This window comes from Abramis brama, assembly GCF_963993115.1.
Source record: "Abramis brama genome assembly, chromosome: 13".
Classification (NCBI taxonomy): Eukaryota; Metazoa; Chordata; class Actinopteri; order Cypriniformes; family Leuciscidae; genus Abramis; species Abramis brama.
Genome location: NC_139975.1, coordinates 21,213,810 through 21,234,114, shown reverse-complemented (window position 1 = coordinate 21,234,114; position 20,305 = coordinate 21,213,810). Strand labels below are relative to the sequence as shown.

Here is a 20,305-nt window from a genome sequence, read left to right as displayed (position 1 = left end):
GTGATGGGCCATTTTTCCTGAGCTAGATGAAACGGATAAAACACAAAAAGGTATTGACTTCTATAATATATTTGTGTGGGTGTGTGTTAGGCTTTTTCTCTCCATATTGTACCATATTAATATTAATTAATGTCAATGATGTTATGATTGCATTGTAAAGGCGTTAAAATAATGATCATTGATGTGCAGAACTTATTCTTGTACCATTTTAATATTATCTGATGTATTTTAATGTGGGACACAATTTTAGCTTCTTAACTTTAGCTTTAGTTGAAGTTTATTTTATATTGTATTTTTTTTTATTTATTTTTTTTTTATACAGCTTTTCAAGTTTTTCACAAAAATTGAGAATAAATAATAATTGCCAGGCCCCCCTGCAGTCCAGCTGTGGACCTCCTGTTGAAGACCCCTGCTGTATTGCTACATTTTCAGAGCATTCGATTTTGGAAAAATACTGAGAACAATGTAGGCAACCACATACAAAGAAAGCAATTCCGAAACAAAGATATAAATTGTTTTAGGCTTTTGCGTGGTGTCTTTCTCTTTGAATCAAGCGGATCTTTCATCACTATGGTCTGAAATGTATCAAATTTGTGTTGTGAAGATATACCACCACTTGTAAAGGAGATCACGACACAGAGATAACTTGGAGAGATAGATACCAATCTTGAATTACTCTTGAAACTATTACTATTTACATCCATTTATTTTATTTTTCACTGATACAAAGAGAATAGTTTTTTCTTGAGGCAAATAGCTTATGAAGTCTTTCTTTAGTTCCCTACAACTGCTCCTGAGGAAATGTGTCATGTTGAATGTACCGTTATTTGTGTCTGTATGAAATAAAAAGAAATAGGGCTAAGATTAGATATGCCTAGTGACCTGGGAATAATCCACATATGATACGTTGACTGTCTAAACTGATTTTATTCTTCTCAATGCATCTTAGGTTCATGCATCGTATGATCCTCATGTTACAAGAAATTGTTATGAATATTAAACATGGTTTTATTTATTTATTGTAGAGTATACATTAACGTTCACAAATTTGGGGTCAGTAAGATTTATTTATTTTTTTAAGAAATTAATACTTTTATTCAGCATGGATGCATTAAATTGATCAAAAGTGATAGTAAAGACTTCACATCTGTTTTAAATAAATGCTGTTCTTTTAAACGTTCTATTCCTCAAAGAATCCTGAATGAAAATGTATCTCTGTTTGCTCAAAAATATTAAGCAGCACAGCTGTTTTCAACATTGATAATAATCAGAGCTGTTTCTTGAGCAGCAAATCAGCATATTAGAATGATTTCTGAATGATTGTGTGACGCTGCAGACTGGAGTATGATGCTGAAAAAAGCACAAGAATACATTACAATTTAAAATATATTAACATAGAAAATAATTATTTTGAATTGTAATAATATTTAATAAAACACATTTGTGTATTTTATTCATTTAAAAACCATGTAACTGTATATATATATATATTAATGTTCCTCAATATTCCTTTGAAAAGCACTTACAGGTAAACCATGCTGTTTGTTTCTGGTCTCAGTTGCCTCTGTTTTTTCACTGTGGATTATCAGTAGTTTGTTAAATTATCAGCACTTAAATCTTTAGTCTCTAATCTCTGACTCATTGCAATTTGATTGTATCAGTTTAATCCATTTCCCCGTACCCTCAAAAGAACCACACTAAATATGTTTACAGAACAAATGCTCCATCACCCCAATTAGTGTTTCCATAATGCATACTACTTTATATTCACACAAAAAGAATGTATATTGCACCTCCATTAGTGGCAGGTGGTTATGCCAAGCCAGCTTTCTGAAACCAGCATTTGAAATCTCTTCACCCATTGTGATTCATCTCCTTCCTGTGGCAATGGAAAGATAAAAGAGCGTTTGAAGGAGAAAGAGTGGTGAAAAGAGGATGACCTGACCTCATGCCCAGGAGGTGACCTGTTCTTTCTACCAAATGAAGGCGGTTTATATCCCAGCCTCCTGTTAGCATTCTCTGCACTCCCTAAAAGGACAATTATTATTCACGCATTTACAATTAGCTAAACCAAACAACTCTCTAATCGACAAGCTTCCACCTCGGATCTAAGTAATCAAGATATTTGACTAATTAGATCATTTGCACCACAGATCGCATCACACTGTAAATCTCTGAGAGAGCATCTGAAGTCAGCTGAAATGGCTTTTAAAGGGGGATGTTGAGATTAAAAAGCATAAAGATGATTGGATGACCGTGTACAAAGTTATTTGTTAAAAGTGTCTGTCTGCCTTCCCCTCTAATCAAGAGAGATCTGAAAAGGTTATGAGCATTCACTCTCTGGCACATTGAAGATGCCTGCCATCATCACCCTCTGTTTTTCGATAATGGCAAATTAAATTTGAAGTAATGAACTTTATTTGCCTTCTAGACATTTCTTTGGCTTTTAACTGTACTGAAATGGCGTTCATGCAAAGGTTCACACATGCAAAAAGTAGTTATGGTTTCTGCTCACATCTTACAGTGGTAGGTGAAAGCACAGCACATTCTTAGATAGCGATCTTGGAAAGGAAAGCACAGTTGTCGATCAAATTCCTTCTACAGATCTTTCATTTAGACAAGACTTATCTTCAAAATCTCTGCCGGTTTCCACACAACATGGGATTCCGCCAGTGAGAACGCTTCCAAAGCCCTTACAAAACCGCTACCACCCACTGAGAAAAACGTGGGTTTTCATACCAATGTAAAATGAGATGTGAAGTGGTCCGTGGAGAAATATGGTTTAGGACTTTAGGAATAACCAAGGGTGAAAGCTCACTGCGAAGGTCAGTTCTACTTGTCTTTGTCCAATATTAAATATAAAAACCACTTCTGTTTAAACAAAGCTCTTGTATTCTCACAACATTTAATCTTATTGATTCATAGTGACTGTTATCATTGTAAGCTTTACTGGCCTTATGTATGCTGGATCTAAATCCAGTCAGGAACAGTTTACGATTGCAAGTGTGATGTTGCTTTTATAAAACAGTTCAATAAACAAGAAGTTAGTGCTGAAAACATACATTTTAGACCAAATATTGAAAGTTCCTTTGGCGATAGTGAAGGCAGTTACAACCAAAGTCAACACACAATCGATGTTACAATGGCTGGCGTGTGCATGTGATCGTGAAGTCCACAACACTGTGGTGTCCCATTTGTCATTTTAGATTTCAGAATGAATGAAATCCAGATGTTCTACATCCGTCATGTTGTCATGTGACCTACAGCATCAGTTGTGTCGCTTCACTGCCATTCACAACTCTTCTCCCATTTTCATCAGAAAGAATTATAAAAGGCGGAAGGCATTTCACATAATACTTTTCGCTTGCTATATAGAAGGGAAGTAGGCATACAGTATATCTGTCACTTGTTTTTTTCCTGAATGAATCAGCATATTTGAACAAATCAATTCAATGAAGTAACTTGTATTGGTGTTACACTCTTTTTTTTTTTTACACAGTCATTGATAAGTCGAATCCCTCACACACTGCCATCTGCAGTGGACTTTCAAATGAGAGCTTCACTGTGAATTATGAGTGAATCAAAAACAAACACCAAGGAAATCCTAGTGTTGAAGAGATGCCTGAGGGATCGCAAAACTGCATTAGGCTTATTACTGTTTCAATAGGCTACATCAAACACTCCACTTTTGAGGGGTCCAGATTCTCCTGCACCATTTATTGTGCGATATGGATCCAACTCCTGTGAGATACCTTCACAGGAAGATTATGGAGCAGCAACCACAATAGCAGAATGGGACCAATAGCCTTTAATATCACAATATTGTCTGAGTGTTACTGGACTTCCAATAAACTGGGATTAAAGGATCTGAGGAGAAAAATCGATCTTGTTCCCTGTACATATCGGGGGTCTTTAAACACTTTCTCCATGAGACAACTGTTACTGAAGGACAAAATACTAACATTGAACCATGAACAGTCTGTCCATACATGACTTAAAATACCTCTTTCAATGATAATCTCCACGATTTGGGGTGTCAGAGTTTTGCACTCTGAAATCAATTATATAAAGTTGGAAATTACATTCTGCCAGTTTCAGCTTACATCTGAAAGGCGTAAAGACCCTTTCACCTCTCGTCATAGGATAATCCTCTCAGGAGTACACTACAAACTCCATAAAGTGCACTCTGTTGACACTGATCAATTACTAGGACATTTACAATAGCTCTTATTAAACAACCCCACCGCAAACCCCGAAGACTGGGCGGAGATCGAACCGTGACTCACACCTCAAGGTCTCCTTCATGTCAGGTAATAAAGTGAAATTATGTGCAATGACACCGCTTTCTAACATGTGATTGCTTTGACCTCCTCTCATCATTTGTGATTAACGTGTCATGCATGGTGAGGGGAAATGTGAACACTGTTCTCTAGTCACTTTTTACAGTAGGCCTAACTTCCCACTTTACATTTTCTCCGTTAATGTGAAACAGGAGCATTATTTAAAGAGTCACATTAAGTGGTGAAGCTTGTTTATGAGAAACAATGTCACAATTGAGTTTTAAATCACATTGCAGATACATAAGTCATATTGTGAGTAAATACGCAATTATGAGAAACACTGCAATATATAAAGTCATCGTTGGATATAAAATCACAATTTGGATTTTGTGAGATTTAAAGTCGCAATTGCGATATTTCAAGTTGTATTGCAAGATATAAAGTAATTGTAAGACAGGCCTATAAATCGCAATATAAGTTATAAAATTGCAATTGTGAGAAAAAATATTGTAACTGCAAAATTTAAAGTCACATTATGAGATAAAATCAATATTGAGAGATATAAAGTCATATTGTGAGTTATAAATCAATTATGCGAAACAAAGTCGCATTTTTTTATTTTTTTTATTTTTTTTATTTAAGCTTAAGCAGATACAGGCTTTAACAGTTCATGTTCCGAGAGCCTATCGTGATCTGCAGCTAATCAGGACTAGATATATAGGATAAGTGACATTAAGCTTCAGGAGATTACAGTTTTTTTGCTAAGGAGGTGTTTGTTTAGTCTCTTCTTGAAGGCCTGAACATTCTTTGAGGTGATTTCACCTACTACAGTACAGGGGAGGCAGTTCCAAGTTGTTACAGCCGAATGAAGAAAACTCCTCCCCAAGCATTTGGTGTTGGACTTGGGGAGTTTTAGGGCGTGACTTGGTCGTGCTCTTCGAGTGGTTCGGCAAAGGAGATCAGGTGGGGGTAGCAGAGCTTTCTGATCCTCTGGACAGTTTTCAGTGTGCATTTTGAAAAGCACAGTTGTTGCTGCAACAATTCTACGATGGCTGAGCTGGCAGATTGCATATTTCCTTAGGGCAGTGTCCTCATCCTCCCCAATGATTTTCAGTGCCTTTTTCTGGATGTTGTCAAGCTGCCCAAGGGTGGTCTGTGATGCGTTCATCCAGGCAAGGCATGAGTACTCCATGGTACTCCTGACTTGTGCCTTGTAGACATTGGCCCTACCTTTGACATCAAGCTTGTTGGCCAACCTGCGCAGAGCTCCAAGACGCTGTCCAGCACGCTTGCAGATGTTTGACAGGTGATTAGTCCATAGCAACTTCTTATCAATACATAGTCCCAGAATATTCAACTGCTCAAAAAGGTCAATTCTGGTTGCCCCAAAAAAAAGGTCCGGGCAGGATGGAGGCCTCTTTCTCGACAGAACCGTAGCCTTGCATTTGCTGGGCTCGAACGTGACCTTCCAGGTATCAGCCCACCTGTGAATATTCTCCAGGTCTTTATTTAGGGATGCTGCCACATTGGGACCATTAAGTGTCGTTACTGGGGCGTAAATGGTGGAATCATCCGCATATAGAAAAATGCTATTATCGCACTGTTCTACAACATCGTCTATGAAGATGGAGAATAATAGCGGGCCGAGAATGGATCCCTGGGGCACCGAGGCGTTGATTGGTTGAGGTGATGAGGACTGACCAGAGAGCACGACCTGGATGGACCTTCCTTCCAGGTAGTTCTGTAGCCAAGAATGTAATGGCCTAGTTATGCCTTTAGCAGAAAGCTTATCCAGAAGGCCGTTGTGCCAAACCTGGTCGAACGCTCCTTTAATGTCTAGTCAAGTGCAACAATGTACACCTCACCTCCTTTGTCTAAGATGTTGTTCCACGTCTGCGACAGAACTGTAAGGAGGTCTGCTGTGCAGTGGTTCGGTTTAAATCCATACTGTTTATTAGAAATTAATTTATGACGGAAGAGGTAGCCCTGGAGCTGTTTATGAACTGAGGATTCCATCACTTTGCTAAGGACTGGGAGGAGGGATATGGGACGATAATTTGTTGGATCTGATTTTGAGTCTCTTTTATGTATTGGTATCACTCTGGCGTTTTTCCATTGTTTGGGGAACACGCCATGTGAGAAGAGAAGTTGAAAGAGACGACTGAGGGGGCTGGCCAATTCTGCTGCACATTCTCTAAGGACTTTTGTTGGTATTTCATCAGGTCCCGTTGCCTTTGCTGGGTCAAGGTTGCGAAGAATGTTTCTAATGTCTTTGGGTTTGAAGTGCACATAGGCAAAAGAGGATGTTGGTTGCTGGCACTGAGGCAACGATTGCGCAGATGCATCAAGCAAAGTACACTTCTCTGCAAAGGTTTGGCAGAAGATGTTAGCCTTTGCACTGGCACTGATGTGGGTGGTACCCCGGTGTTCAATGACAGGGATGTCTGTGAAACCACTTCTGCCTGAAAGTGAATTTACTATGCCCCACCACTTTTTTGAGCTTAGTGAGTTATCTGCAAGATCATTCCTCAATTTGGTGTAATACTCCCTTTTTGCCCTCTTTTCAGCTTGACTGAAAGCTGCTCTTGCCTTGAGGAACTTCCGTTTCATAGCCGGGTCATCAGAGGTCCGTATGTTGTGATAAAGCTTTCTTTTTCTCATGGCTAATCTTCTGCACTCTGCATTGAACCAGGCTTTATCCCCGGGCTTTTTGGTGATGGTCTTGTTGGGAATATATAATGCCATGGCATCTCGCAGTATGGTGGTAAAGTTTGTGCAGATGATTTCAGGATCTTCATCCTTGAGAATACTGTGCCAGTTAATGTTAGTAAGGTAACCTCTCATTTCCCAGAAGTGAGCCTTATCATATCTCCATACTGTTCTCTTGTATGGCTTATCTCTGAAGACTGGGATTTGTAGCTGTATTAGAACAGGGTTGTGGTCAGAGGATCCCATTTGTGCTAAGGTGGTAGTGGTTGCTGGTGTGTCTGAGAGAACTAGATCTAGAATATTATCTCCTCTAGTTGGTTCCCTGACAATCTGATCTAGTCCCAGACAGTTGGCGAGTTGTAAGGCTCGCCGTCCAGCAGTGTCTGTTTTATTACTGCCCAGCCACTCGTGATGGTGTACATTAAAGTCGCCTATGAGCATTACAGACTGTGCTCTATATTCATCCATCACTGAGAATGTGTTCTTGTCAAGGTAGTCCAAGATATCACAGGAGGCACTTGGGGGGCGGTATATAGCACCTATCAGGAGTGTCCTGGTTTTCAGAGCAACAGTGAACCACATGAGCTCAAAGTCATCAGGGTCTCTAGCTGGATTGTGATAGATGGATATTCCTTCTAGACAGTATACTGCTATACCACCACCGTTTTTTTCCAGTGCGGTCTCTGCGACAGTTGAGCGAGTAGCCAGGGATCTGGATGGAGTCAGCCCCGTCTGGAGTGGTGGAGTCAAGAAAGGTCTCAACTATGATGACTATGGAGGGTTTCTTCACTGAACAACAGTTGGCAAGATCCCCAATATTGGACCGTAGTCCTCTGATGTTCACTTCAAGGATAGTCAGTTCGGATTCGCCAATTCGTAGTCGTGGTCCGTGCAGTGGTCGGCATTGGGTAATCCGATTGTTTCGAGGCTTTCTTTCTAATTTTGTAGCAGAGGTTTGACGGCACAGGGGGAGCTAACCCCTGTGCCCATTGGAACACACCTGAGCAGTGCGGCAGGAATCAGTGCATACATGGCCTGATCCGAAAGCATCATGCCTAAGCAGAGGACTCATAACGGATCGGGCCCCAGAAGGAGCCACTTGGCCAGGGACGGGGTGATCGCACTATTAGTGATCCCTACTACCCCATAATGATCCCTACTACCCAATATTTGCAAACTCTAAAGTCACATTGTGGAGAATAAAATGGTCATATTTCAACAAAATCACATTGAATGTTATAAAACAATTATGAGAAACAATATGGCAATTGCAAGATATAAAGTCATTCATTTCTTGTACTATATGAGGCGTAAACAGGCTTCCATATAGACTTCAGCTCATATTTTCTAAATGACTGAGTAACATTAAATTGGAGCATAATGGTTATTCGAAAGTAGTAACATATGAGCCAATATATCTAACAGCTGAACTGTAGTATAAATTTGTGCTGTACAGTTTCATGGTTAGATTCATGTTACAGTCCTGATATGAGCCGTTCAGACAGCTGTTGTTGTAGGTATTTTTAACATAGCGTCAGCACAAGATGGTGAGATCAGGTAAAGTGCCATCAACCTTTCTAAGGGGCTTTTACTCTTCCACTGGATAAAGCAATTTGCCTTCTACAGTCGTAGCTGATGAGTTAGATGTAATTTTCAGTGCTGCTTTTAGTCCCTCTGTTCTTGGGTTAGAATAGGGCAGATTTTCACATGGGCGATGTGGTTTGTGATATGTGCCGTCTCTGGAGACGCAGCCGGGGCAGGTTAGAGTGCAGGCTACTGTCACCATCTTCCACCTCACTTCTTTAATACTCACTGGTCTCCAGTGAGGCTGTTTCACCGGAAACAATGGCACATCAATATTTTAGAGCTGTGACATACAACAGTCAGCCTGGAGATTTGTAGTATTCCTCTGCTTGGAAGAGGGACAAAACTTATCCTGTGAGCTCGACTCTCATGCATAGTTTTTGATGTTTTTCTTTACTTCCTTCCTGTGGTCTTGAATGAACTTAGCCAAGTGGGTTAGAGATTTAGAGTACTGCTGGAACCAATGAATTTTCCATAAAATATGTTCTGATAAGCAAACAAGGAATTTAAGCATCCAGCTTTCAGTGGAACACATGTGTGAGGAGCGGTATGGTAATCTAAGCTATCTAGCAGAGAAATCTCACACCAATGTAGGCCAGACATGTGCTGTCTATTAAAGGTCAAGGGAAACATGTTCGCCTGAGTTTCCTCCCATTCTCTCTGCAGCACTTCCTTTCTCTTGAATATCATGACTGTTTGAAAAAGTCTGGCAAGCCAATAAGCATGAGGCTGTTCACCAGAAAAAGGCCTACAATAAACTTTTTTGAAGATAATCAGCAAACAAAGCTCATTGCTATAACAATGTTTTTAATCAATTTGCATGTTAAAACTGGAGGGCGCAGGCTGATATGTCCTTTACATGAAATCTGCCAGCAATCACAACATTATTGCATGGCACAAGCTGATTGGCCTCTGCTGATTCTGCAGCCAATGATATTGCTTGCTCAACATTTAAATAATCTGAAGATGAAATACTCCAAGGCACTAAAAGGCAAGTAAAAAGCCAATGAGCACCAGTGACTATACGTAAAGACACCCATTCTGTTGTTTTATTTAAATAGTCTGCTTCCTCTGAAACTCTCCACCTCCCCAGTTCCACCTGCCTAGATCTGCTATAGTATTTATGTATGTCTATTTATGCAGCATCCTCACAGCATCATGTCTGTGTTTAAGCAGAAGCAAGTCCATACTTGCAGCAATAATCAACGGCAGCAGCCTAGCAGATCTAGTCCACCAATACCAAACACATTAATATTGACACTACACCAAAAGTTGTCATAATTGAAAGCAGGTTGTTCAATTCACCAATTCATGAAGTAAAATATAATTAGGACACACCAAGGTAAACAACACGAGAGAATAAAGGAAAAATCTAATTATAATTTAAGAAACTTTTAGAAATGCAAGTCAAAACTCAGACACAAAAACAAACAAATACACTTAATTAGGATCCTATGGTCTCATTTTTAAAAAATATGCAAACAAAAAAATCAAGTTGAGCTAAAGGGCGGAGCACTCGTGCAGAAATCAATCAATAATGCATCAAACTTTGTACAAAGCCCTAAAGACACGAGTGACAAGCTCTCCCGGTAGCTAGTTTTACTATGGATGAAATATTGACAGGTTTTAAAGTGACAAGGCACAGAGGTGACTGCTACTTAAAGTGGTCTTGACCTGTTTGCATTTATTCTTGTCTCTCGTTCACTCTTCTAAATGCATAGGTGGATAAATAAAGAAACATGCTAGACAATCCATCTGGCTTATGGAACATTTTAAAAGCTCTATCCTGAATGACTCCTCAGTCCATGTTTTACTTCTTTCAGAACATTGCATTATAAAAAATAACTGTATTTTGTGGGAATTACTTTACATTTTTAATGTTCAGAGTTGTTTTCTTTACAGTGGATAACTTAAGTATAAGTGAAAAACAGGTTTTTAAGTTTGTAAAATGGGACTTCATTTGTGGTTAGAGGTGTTCTGTTTTCTCCACTCCATCTATAAAAGTGTACACAAGCTTTAACATCAACATGACCTTGGTTTTGGAAGAACGAGGATTCTCTTGTCTCATGATACACACACACAAAAAAGAAAAAAGGGGAAAAAAACAGCCCTTCCTGGCTGGGACTGATATTATTTTTAGCAAAATAATTTTTCTTCTTCTTCGATGTTTAAAGATATTAAAACAGACAAAATAAATAAAAAAACATTCTGTGAGGAGACCTATCTCCTATATCGATAACACACTTTCCTCTGGGGGCGGATAGTGAACATTCTTAAATAAAATATAACACAGGGCCATTTATACAGTAACACATGGCAGTTTCTCTATCGCACTGACTAATTCCCTGCTGGAAGAATCTGGACAAGTTTAAGGGAAAACGCCTTAAATGGAAAACAACTGCAGCTGTCACCCATAAATTTACAGAATCGGAATCTCTTTTACATTTCAATAGTGGAGTGAAAGCACAGGAGGAAATGTTCACATGATAGTCTCCACTGCTTTCACATTTACAAGCATTGTTTAATGGACATACTGAGAGATCATTTTGGTAAATAATGTATGAAATGTGTTAAATCTTTTCAAAAAGTAGTCGGCTGGGTGCCATTGATATAATGAATTTCTGTATCCACTATAAAGGGTATTTAAAAGGCAGCAGTTTTATACTTCAGTCCTGTGATGTGACTGATAATGCCAAGATGAGAAACTATGATGCGTTCATTTTCTGGATTGGGGTGTAACACTACACATTTTCTTACTATAGAGTGCCACCTACTGGTTATACTAGGTAACACTTTCAAAAGAGCACTGAATGCTTGGTAAAACATTCTTGATGAAAAATATCTATAAAATCACACTATTTTATAATATTAGTTATAATTCATTAAATATATTACAAAATTCTGTATTTAATATACTCTGAATTTTTCATACAATTCCAGCATTGCTGAAGTTCATCATTATGTCAGCAGTCAGCAATGGCTGTTAAAACAAGGAAAATTAATTTCTCTAAATAGGACAGGCATGATTCAGCATGTTGTTTCTTGGTCAAGGTTGAAAATGAGGTAGCAGGTCTCCAGATGGTCTGTCCCGATCATGTGCTGGAACTGTGGCTGCAGGTCTCCTGGCGTGAGGCCATTCAGAAAGTGCTCACTGATTTCCTCATAGACTGAGGCTCCAACATCCTCTATAACGCCAGAAAGCAGAACAGCATTTACTTACTTGTATATGCAGAGACACTCTGAGAACCAAATTTGTTGGCAAACAGTATTCAGAACTATACTGATATATATACATTACAGGCCAAAAGTTTGGAAACATTAATATTTTTAATGTTTTTGAAAGAAGTTTCTTCTGCTCATCAAGCCTGCATTTATTTGATTAAAAATACAGAAAAAATAATAATATTGTGATATATTATTACAATTTAAAATAATTGGTTTTCAATTTATTATATTTTAAATTATCATTTATTTCTGTGATGCAAAGCTGAATTTTCAGGATCATTACTCTAGTCTATCACATGATTCTTTAGAAATCATTCTTATATGATGATTCATTATCAAAGTTGGAAACAGTTCTGCTGCTTAATATTTTTTCATAACCTGTGATACTTTTTTAGGATACTTTGATGAATAAAAAGTAAAAAAAAAATAAAAAAAAGAAGCAAATGTTTTAAAAGTAGAAATCTTTTGTAACAACAATATACACTACTGGTCAGTAATTTGGGGTCAGTAATTTTCTTTCTTTTTTTGAAATAAATCAATACTTTTATTCAGCAAGGATGTGTTAAATTGATAAAAAGTGATAGTAAAGAAGAATTTATATTATTAGAAAATAGTTTTTATTTTGAATAAATGCAGTTCTTTTTAACCTTTTATTCATCAAATATATTAGGCAGCAGAACTGTTTCCAACACTCATAATAAATCAGAATAGAATGATTTCTAAAGGATCATGTGATAGACTGGATGTCACATGTGACACTGAAGACTGGAGTAATGATGCTGAAAATTCAGCTTTGCATCACAGAAATAAATGATAATTTAAAGTATAATAAATTGAAAACCAATTATTTTAAATTGTAATAATATATCACAATATTACATTTTTTTCTGTATTTTTGATCAAATAAATGCAGGCTTGATGAGCAGAAGAAACTTCTTTCAAAAACATTAAAAATAGTAATGTTTCCAAACTTTTGGCCTGTACTGATATATTCATTCAAATGCTCTGAAACAATAATAGCAGTAATCATTAAAGGGGTATTTCACCCCAAAAATATTTTTGTCATCATGTACTCACCCTCATGTTGTTCCAAACCTGTATGAGTTTCTTATTTCTGTTGAACACAAAAAGATATTTTGCAGAATGTTGGTCTCCAGACAGTTGATGGCACCCATTGACTTCCATAGTAGGAAAAAAAGTCGATGGCTACCGTCAATTGTCTGGTTACCAACATTCTTCAAAATATGTTATTTTGTGTTCAACCGAAGAAAGAAACTCATACAGGGTTGGAACAACTTAAGGGTGACTAAATGATAACAAAAAAATATATATATTTAAGCAGGTTGTTAAATTAATCACTGAAATAAAATATAATTAAGACTGACCCAGGAAAAAAAAAACAAGAAAAATCAAGTGAATAAAGAAAAAATAACCAACTTGTAATAAATGTCATGGCTACACTTTATTTCGATTTAGACATTATACTAACTATAAGTAACTTTGCATGTCATTTGCAACTCTTGTTAGACTATTAGTAGAATGTAGTAGACTGTTAGGTTATGGTTAGGTGTTAGGGTAAGTATAATAAGTTGACATGCAGTTGCAAAGTTACTTATAGCAAAGATTTTATATACAGAAAAAAGGGACTTACATATAGTCTGTTGGGGAGCATCAAAATAAAGAGTTAGCAGATATTAAGCAGACAGTCTATTAATACTCTAATGAGAGTTAGCTGACATGTAGTTGTAAAGTTACTTATAGTTAGTAGAATGACAAAAGTGGACCATCGAAATAAAGTGCTGCCAGTTTGATATGTGCATTATTACCTATGTATTTCTCTTTTAACAGTTTCATTGTGACAGAGAAACCGCCTGCATCTTTGAGCTCCAGTTCCACATCAAACGCATCATTCTCTGGAACACAGTTCAGGGCATCTCTGGCGTAGCTGACTACCTCAGCCAGGTCGTCATCCTCAGCTTCTTCAAAGTCATCTGGATAGTCAGAGATGTCCTCATCATCAGCCACAACTGTCATAAATGATACATGCAGTCAGAGAATATTCAAAGGTGTTAAAGCCAGCATAAATTCTTAGATCACCATCAGCCTACGCCTGTTGCCTTGGATGTTGCCTCATAATAATAATAATAAAACAATGGAAAACATTATTAATGTGATTATATGGTACCCCTACCGTTAGATTCCTCAAATGCATCTTCAACCACATTGGCAAGGCTGGAGGAGACATCTTCCCTCGAAACATCCTTGGAGGACACATAGCTATCATGTTCATCAAAGTCCTCTGAATAATCAGACTCTGTTCCCTCATGGGCCACTTCGTCCTCAGCACTGAGTGACGTCTCTATTTGCAGTGTCTTGTCAGAGACAGCTGAGGCACTATCTGTTCTGCTTTCCATAGATGCGTTTTCTACATTAAAGTCTTCTTTTGTTTGAGGTCTGGATTCAGCATTCACCTTTGTAAGTTCTTTCTCCTGGTGCTCGATGAAGTTTCCCAGATGTTCCTGCACGTAGGTCATACTAAGTATGCTGCTCGCACTCGGTCTGTTTTCAGGAACCACGGACAGCATTTTCCCGATTAATGTATGGATGTCCTCTGAATACCTCTCGGGAACCTTGATGTACTCCCCTTTTATGATCTTGTAAAACAGACTTAGGAGATTTTTAGCTTCAAAAGCTGGTCTGAGGGCACAAAGCTCATATAGTAGGCAGCCAACAGCCCATATGTCAGATTTGATGCTGTATGGGACATCCTGACAGAGTTCAGGACTCAGATAACTGGGGGTTCCCACACAGGTTGAGGCCATATCCAGCGTGTGGTTCATAATCTTTGATATTCCAAAATCCCCAAGCTTAATCACACCTCTCTTGGTTAACAGCACATTGGACGGCTTGATATCTCTGTGAAGGATCTTTTCATAGTGGATATAACTGACGGCCATGACAACTTGCACAAACCAGTTCATAATTTTGCATTCTTCAAAGTATTCCCCACTCTTCTGTTCTTTAATGTGGTCATCCAACGTTCCACCGTCACAATAATCCATAACAATGTAAATATACTCATTAGTTGGGTCAAAAAAATTGTCAATCCATGTTATAATATGAGGATGCTTCAAGCTCCTGAGAATGTCTGCCTCTTGCATCACAACATCTTTGGACTTTGTTTTTCGGGAACTGTCCACATGAATTCTCTTGACTGCACATAATTTCTTTGTATCAACATGTTTCATCAACATTACAACGCCTGCTCCTCCTCTGCCAAGATTCAGTACATTTTCATATTTCTCCATGTCTTGAACCTATTCATTCACCAAACATCTTCTTTATACCCTTACTGGTTGCAGAAACATTTATTTTGTCTCGTTGAGAGCTAGATATGAGTAGCAGCTAGTGACACTAGAAAATTATTCACAAACTATTGGCAAACCGTCATTATGTGATCCTCCAATTAATAAACAGGTTCGTTCTGCCAACTAGCCAAAGTAACAGGTGAAACAAACTTTTTCGAAAACAAACATCTTTAAAATCTTTATTACCTTTGGGTCCTCAGTGCCTCATTGATAAAAAAAACTCATTTATTTTTATTTTTTATTTTTAAATAATGCGTCGTGTCAGGAGAAGAAGGCGACTGTGTTGTCTTCATGTTACCATGACAGCTCCTCCTCAACAAAAGGGAATCCGATTCGTTCCGAACTTTAGCTACCTAACTGTTAAAGGCGAATACATTGCTTAATTAAAATGACGAAGGAGTAACGTAATGTAAAATATAACTGCCCAAAACTAATCACATCGAACATTTTAATGTTTTTTTTTTCAGCAATAAATATCCATACCTTTCACAAATGTATTATAGGAGTAAGGACGTCATCATGAGGCTCTGTCGTGTTCGGTTGTTCGTTTGGACTGGACACTAGATATATATATACATAGATTCACATTAGTGGCTGTTTCTGTGGGCCGCCGTCCGCCATATTGGACCGGTCAAAGCCGGTCTGTGAACACGGAGAGCAGGTTGACTGAGCGTCTGCAATCGCAGTTAGACGAATATATCTGCAATAGACCGCAGCAGATGATTTTGCTAAACTAACACAATACAAGAAGACGAAAGCGTCAGCTGTACAACATTAAAAAGTCACCACAGTAAAAGTAAAAACGTTTTTCCCCATATTGAGTTAATACACATAAAAACATATTAAAACAACCAACGCAATCACACCTGTGAAAAGTTATCCAATTTCTTCGATAACTTAAATCTCGGCGATTTCATAACCAGAACCTGCGCAATGTTGTGGCATCATTGATTATTACCGTGAGTGACGACACGCTGACCGTTCCAAGATGGCTGCCGCGCCGACGTGTCTGGAGCGGACAGGCTTTGACCGTCGAATTTGACATCTACGTATACATATCTATGGCTTGGACACATTTGCACGTCAGTGTGATTGTCTACTCTAAACCTTACTATTATAATCTGTTTTAAACATAAAATGCAAAAATACAGTTGAAATTAAAACACATTAACTGGTCATCAATATACTGGTCATCACCATGAATTAAAAAAAATCGATCATCGATGAAGAGAAAACAGTAAACTGTTAAGGTCTCTAAATGTATTCAAGCGCATCATCCCTCATGTCTGCGCAAAGGTTTGCATTTACACTTTCTTATAATAATCGGCTTCAGTTGTTGCATTTGCATGTGTTGTTTACTGCACAATATAGACTGACACAAAGTATACTGTAAAACTGTACGCTGAAAAAAGCTTCCGCGCAATTTTCAGGCTAACCGCGTGGGAATCAGTGAGTTACTAGCTCCTGTGAGCTAGCAAAGGGTTCAGTGGAAACCATAGACTGGAAACACGTCCAACACGAGGAGATAGAAAATGCCACCAAAAGGAAAGGGTGGCAAAGGTGCTAAAGGTAAACAACAAATATATGGTGCTGAACGAACAAAATTAAACAAACACCATATGCAATTTTATAGCACATTTTTGAGTGTTGCACTATTTGCTGACATGCTAGCTTAGTGTTTGTGGCTAACAGATTGTAAACATTGTTATACTATTTTAGCTGATGTTGTCTTGTTTTATACAAGACCAACTGGTGTTAATGACACATTTCAGGCCATTCTCAATTGTATTGACCATTGTATTAAATGTGCTGTGCAAGTATAAATGTGTGAAATGCGTGAAGAATGTGTCTAGATGTCCGATTCGCTTAATGTGGCAATTTCAAAATATACATACAAATGAATAAGTATTATTTAAGTTGCCTTGTTGTACTTTTCAGATGCTAAGATAGATGTTGTATCTGTGCAGGGGCTGCTGCTTCAGGCAGTGGAGAAAGTGAGAAGAAGGAGAAGGCTCAGAAAGGAGGTACTGCAGTAAAGGTAAACATCTGTCTGTATACCGCAGGGTTATTATAGTTAACTAAAACCATCAATAATCGTCGCACTGTAAAAATTATTGTTGGTTTCACTTTAAAAAGTAAGATCATTAAAAAAGGAAAATCTGAGTTAATACAATGGCGATGGCTTAATTAAAGGAGAAGTTCACTTTTAAAATGAAAATTCTGTCATCATATAATCACCCTCATGTTGTTTCAAACCTGTATGAATTTCTTTTTTCTGCTGAACAGAAAGGAAGATATTTAGAAGAATATCAGTAACCAGACAGTTTTTGGGTCCCATTGACTTCCATAGTATATTTTTTTCCTACTATGGAAGTCAGTGGGACCCAAAAACTGCCTGGTTACTGATATTCTTCAAAATATCTTCTTTTGTGTTCAGCAGAAGAAAGAAATTCATACAGGTTTGAAACAACTTGAGGGTGAGTAGCTAAATGATGACAGAATTTTAATTTTTAAGTGAATTATTTCTTTAATTCTCTATTAAACAAATTAAGGCCTTAAATCAAAGTTATGGCATTAAATTATGCATGTATTGCAATAAAATTGATATCTTCATCAATCATCAGTATTTTTGTCCTGTATTCCAATACAAAATACAAAGTCTTGAAAAATTTAACAGAATGAATAAGTTTATGCTTAAAACAAGAACAAATATATGTCAGTGAGGTATGAAAACTTCAAAAATTAAGTTGATTTTTCTAAGCCCATTGGCAGATATTTGTTCTTGTTTTATGCATAAACTCACTTTGTTTTGATAACAAGACTTCATATTTTATTTCATTTTGTTTCTCCAGTAAATGCATCTTGATTAAAGAATCTTTAGACTATTGCACTGGAAAACAAGACCAAAAAATACTGATCAGAAGGAAAAGTAAATGTTATGTCCATATTCTAGTGGTTGAGAGCAGAGGTTTTCAAGATACTTTTTTTGTCAATTGAATGAAAAAGTGAGGGAGATCTGTTGGAAGTTGTATTTTCAAACTCTGAAGTGCTTTGCTAATACAACTCAACTAGTGTTTCTCCCTATACATCTACTTTTAGAAAACATAGTGACGTATTGTGTTCCCTTCAATAAATGAATTCCCTACATTTTCTTTACTTGGTCTTAAAAAGGTCTTGAAAAAGTCTTAAATTATTCTTCATAAAACCTGCAGAAACCCTGAAGTGATAGTAAAATAGCACTGGTATATGGTCCTTTTTAGATGGTTTTACAAACACCAATCTTAGCATTTTAAGTTTTTTTTTTTTTTTTTATAACAGAAATTACACTGATTCTAAGTTCCTATGAATATACATTTATATAATATGAATATTATAGATATGAATACATTTATAATATGTTTATTACATGTTAATTGTTTATTAAATGTTAATATTCTTATTATTATATGAAATTAGAATTATTTTAACTGTTTGTTTCGGCATTATCTATTGTTTACATTTCCTCCGCTGTGCTGTTTTAAAATAGTACAATATGCAAACTTGTTTGCAAATTAGCTAAGGTGTCTCAGAAGCCCTTTTGTGAAGTCTCATTGTCACTGTCAAACTGTTATTTGAATAAATGACATTTTTGTTTTTTGGTCTATTTTCTGCTAGGTTCGGCATATTCTGTGTGAAAAGCATGGCAAGTGTATGGAAGCAATGGAGAAACTCAAATCTGGTATGCGCTTCAGTGAAGTGGCAGCACAATACAGCGAGGACAAAGCCAGACAAGGAGTAAGACATTTTTCATGTAGATAACAGTATATTAGTAGCAGTAATGTGACACTTGCATGCTATGAGAAATAGTCATTCCTGTGGTTCCTATGGGTACTGTTTGTTTGTTTGTTTTATCAGAAGATGTCATTCAATGCACTATCCATGCAGGAAAATTCCAATCTAATTTGCATCGAACACTGAACCCATATTATTCTATAGAATTTCTCATAATATTTCATATTACTTATTCTTTCCATCCTTTCCTAAAACTAAAAAACATACCTGGAAGACTAGTACGTTTAGATCTTTACAGTTTTGATCAAAGTATGTACTTAGTAATTTGTTATTCGAATTCGGGTTTTTATCAAGACAGCCTAAATGTCTTAATGATGGCTTGTATAGCTTAAAGTTTTGGTTTGCATATGACAGGGTGACCTTGGCTGGATGACAAGAGGATCAATGGTGGGACCGTTTCAGGATGCAGCGTTTGCTCTAGCTGTCAGCACTATGGACAAACCCGTATACACAGATCCTCCCGTGAAAACAAAGTTTGGTTACCACATCATCATGGTTGAAGGCAAAAAGTGATCCCTCTTAAAAGGACTGAACAACTTGATGTTGTGGTACAATTTACAACACTGCATTTACAACTTAGCAACAATGCATTGTGCAGTCATGGAACGTTGGATTTTTTTTTTTATATCACCATGTATATAGGAGCTAATAAAAACTCATCTCAATGAGCAAACTGGTTTTGGTTCATTTGTCTCTTTTCCCCACAAATTTTGTTGTAACCAGTGTTGGGGGTAACTCATTACAAGTAACTTGAGTTACGTAATCAGATTACTTTTTCAAGTAACTAGTAAAGTAATGCATTACTTTTTCAATTTGCAATAAAATATCTAAGTTACTTTTCCAAATAAGTAACGCTAGTTACTTTTTCACATTTATTGACTGACAGCTCTCCTGTCCCCATGTTGAGAGAAACAAAGAGGTGGTGGTGTGTGCGCTGTGTAAACATGATGGTTATTGTAGTTCTAGAGTAAATGTGAACTTACTCATCTCACTGCTTAAAATAAATAAAAACAGTAAAATGCAATCTCAGAACTTTACTCAACTTTTATAATTAACTATTCAGTTACACAAATATACTTTGTGAATTTAATCTCACTTTATTAATGTCTTTGCTGCTGACCTTCAATGATCTAATTCAACCATACTAATAAGCAAAAATTACTTTATAAGATTTAGAAATAAGAGTGTTGAACTTCCTTCTCCTGTATATTGTTGTTCTTTAATCCAGAACAGGTTAGTTTGAGCGGCACCCTTTACTGTACAAGCGTAAATATACATTTCCTTCAGCCTGAGGGTTATTCAGTTCAC

General features: G+C 37.1%; 2 protein-coding genes across 2 annotated transcripts; one reads left to right on the top strand and one right to left on the bottom strand.

Moving 5' to 3' along the window:
- Positions 1–9,397: 9,397 nt before the first annotated feature.
- On the bottom strand, positions 9,398–15,719 carry nek12 (NIMA-related kinase 12). The gene is made up of 4 exons (XM_084133759.1): positions 15,650–15,719; positions 13,990–15,523; positions 13,625–13,825; positions 9,398–11,758 (listed from the first exon to the last, which is right to left on the bottom strand). The coding sequence occupies exons 2-4, from the start codon at positions 15,104–15,106 to the stop codon at positions 11,601–11,603; spliced, it is 1,476 nt and encodes a 491-aa protein (XP_083989885.1). The 5' UTR covers positions 15,107–15,523; positions 15,650–15,719; the 3' UTR covers positions 9,398–11,600.
- A 498-nt stretch (positions 15,720–16,217) lies between these two features.
- Positions 16,218–19,674, top strand: pin4 (protein (peptidylprolyl cis/trans isomerase) NIMA-interacting, 4 (parvulin)). The gene is made up of 5 exons (XM_084133709.1): positions 16,218–16,462; positions 16,597–16,735; positions 17,134–17,204; positions 18,821–18,940; positions 19,352–19,674. The coding sequence occupies exons 2-5, from the start codon at positions 16,699–16,701 to the stop codon at positions 19,508–19,510; spliced, it is 387 nt and encodes a 128-aa protein (XP_083989835.1). The 5' UTR covers positions 16,218–16,462; positions 16,597–16,698; the 3' UTR covers positions 19,511–19,674.
- Positions 19,675–20,305: the final 631 nt, after the last annotated feature.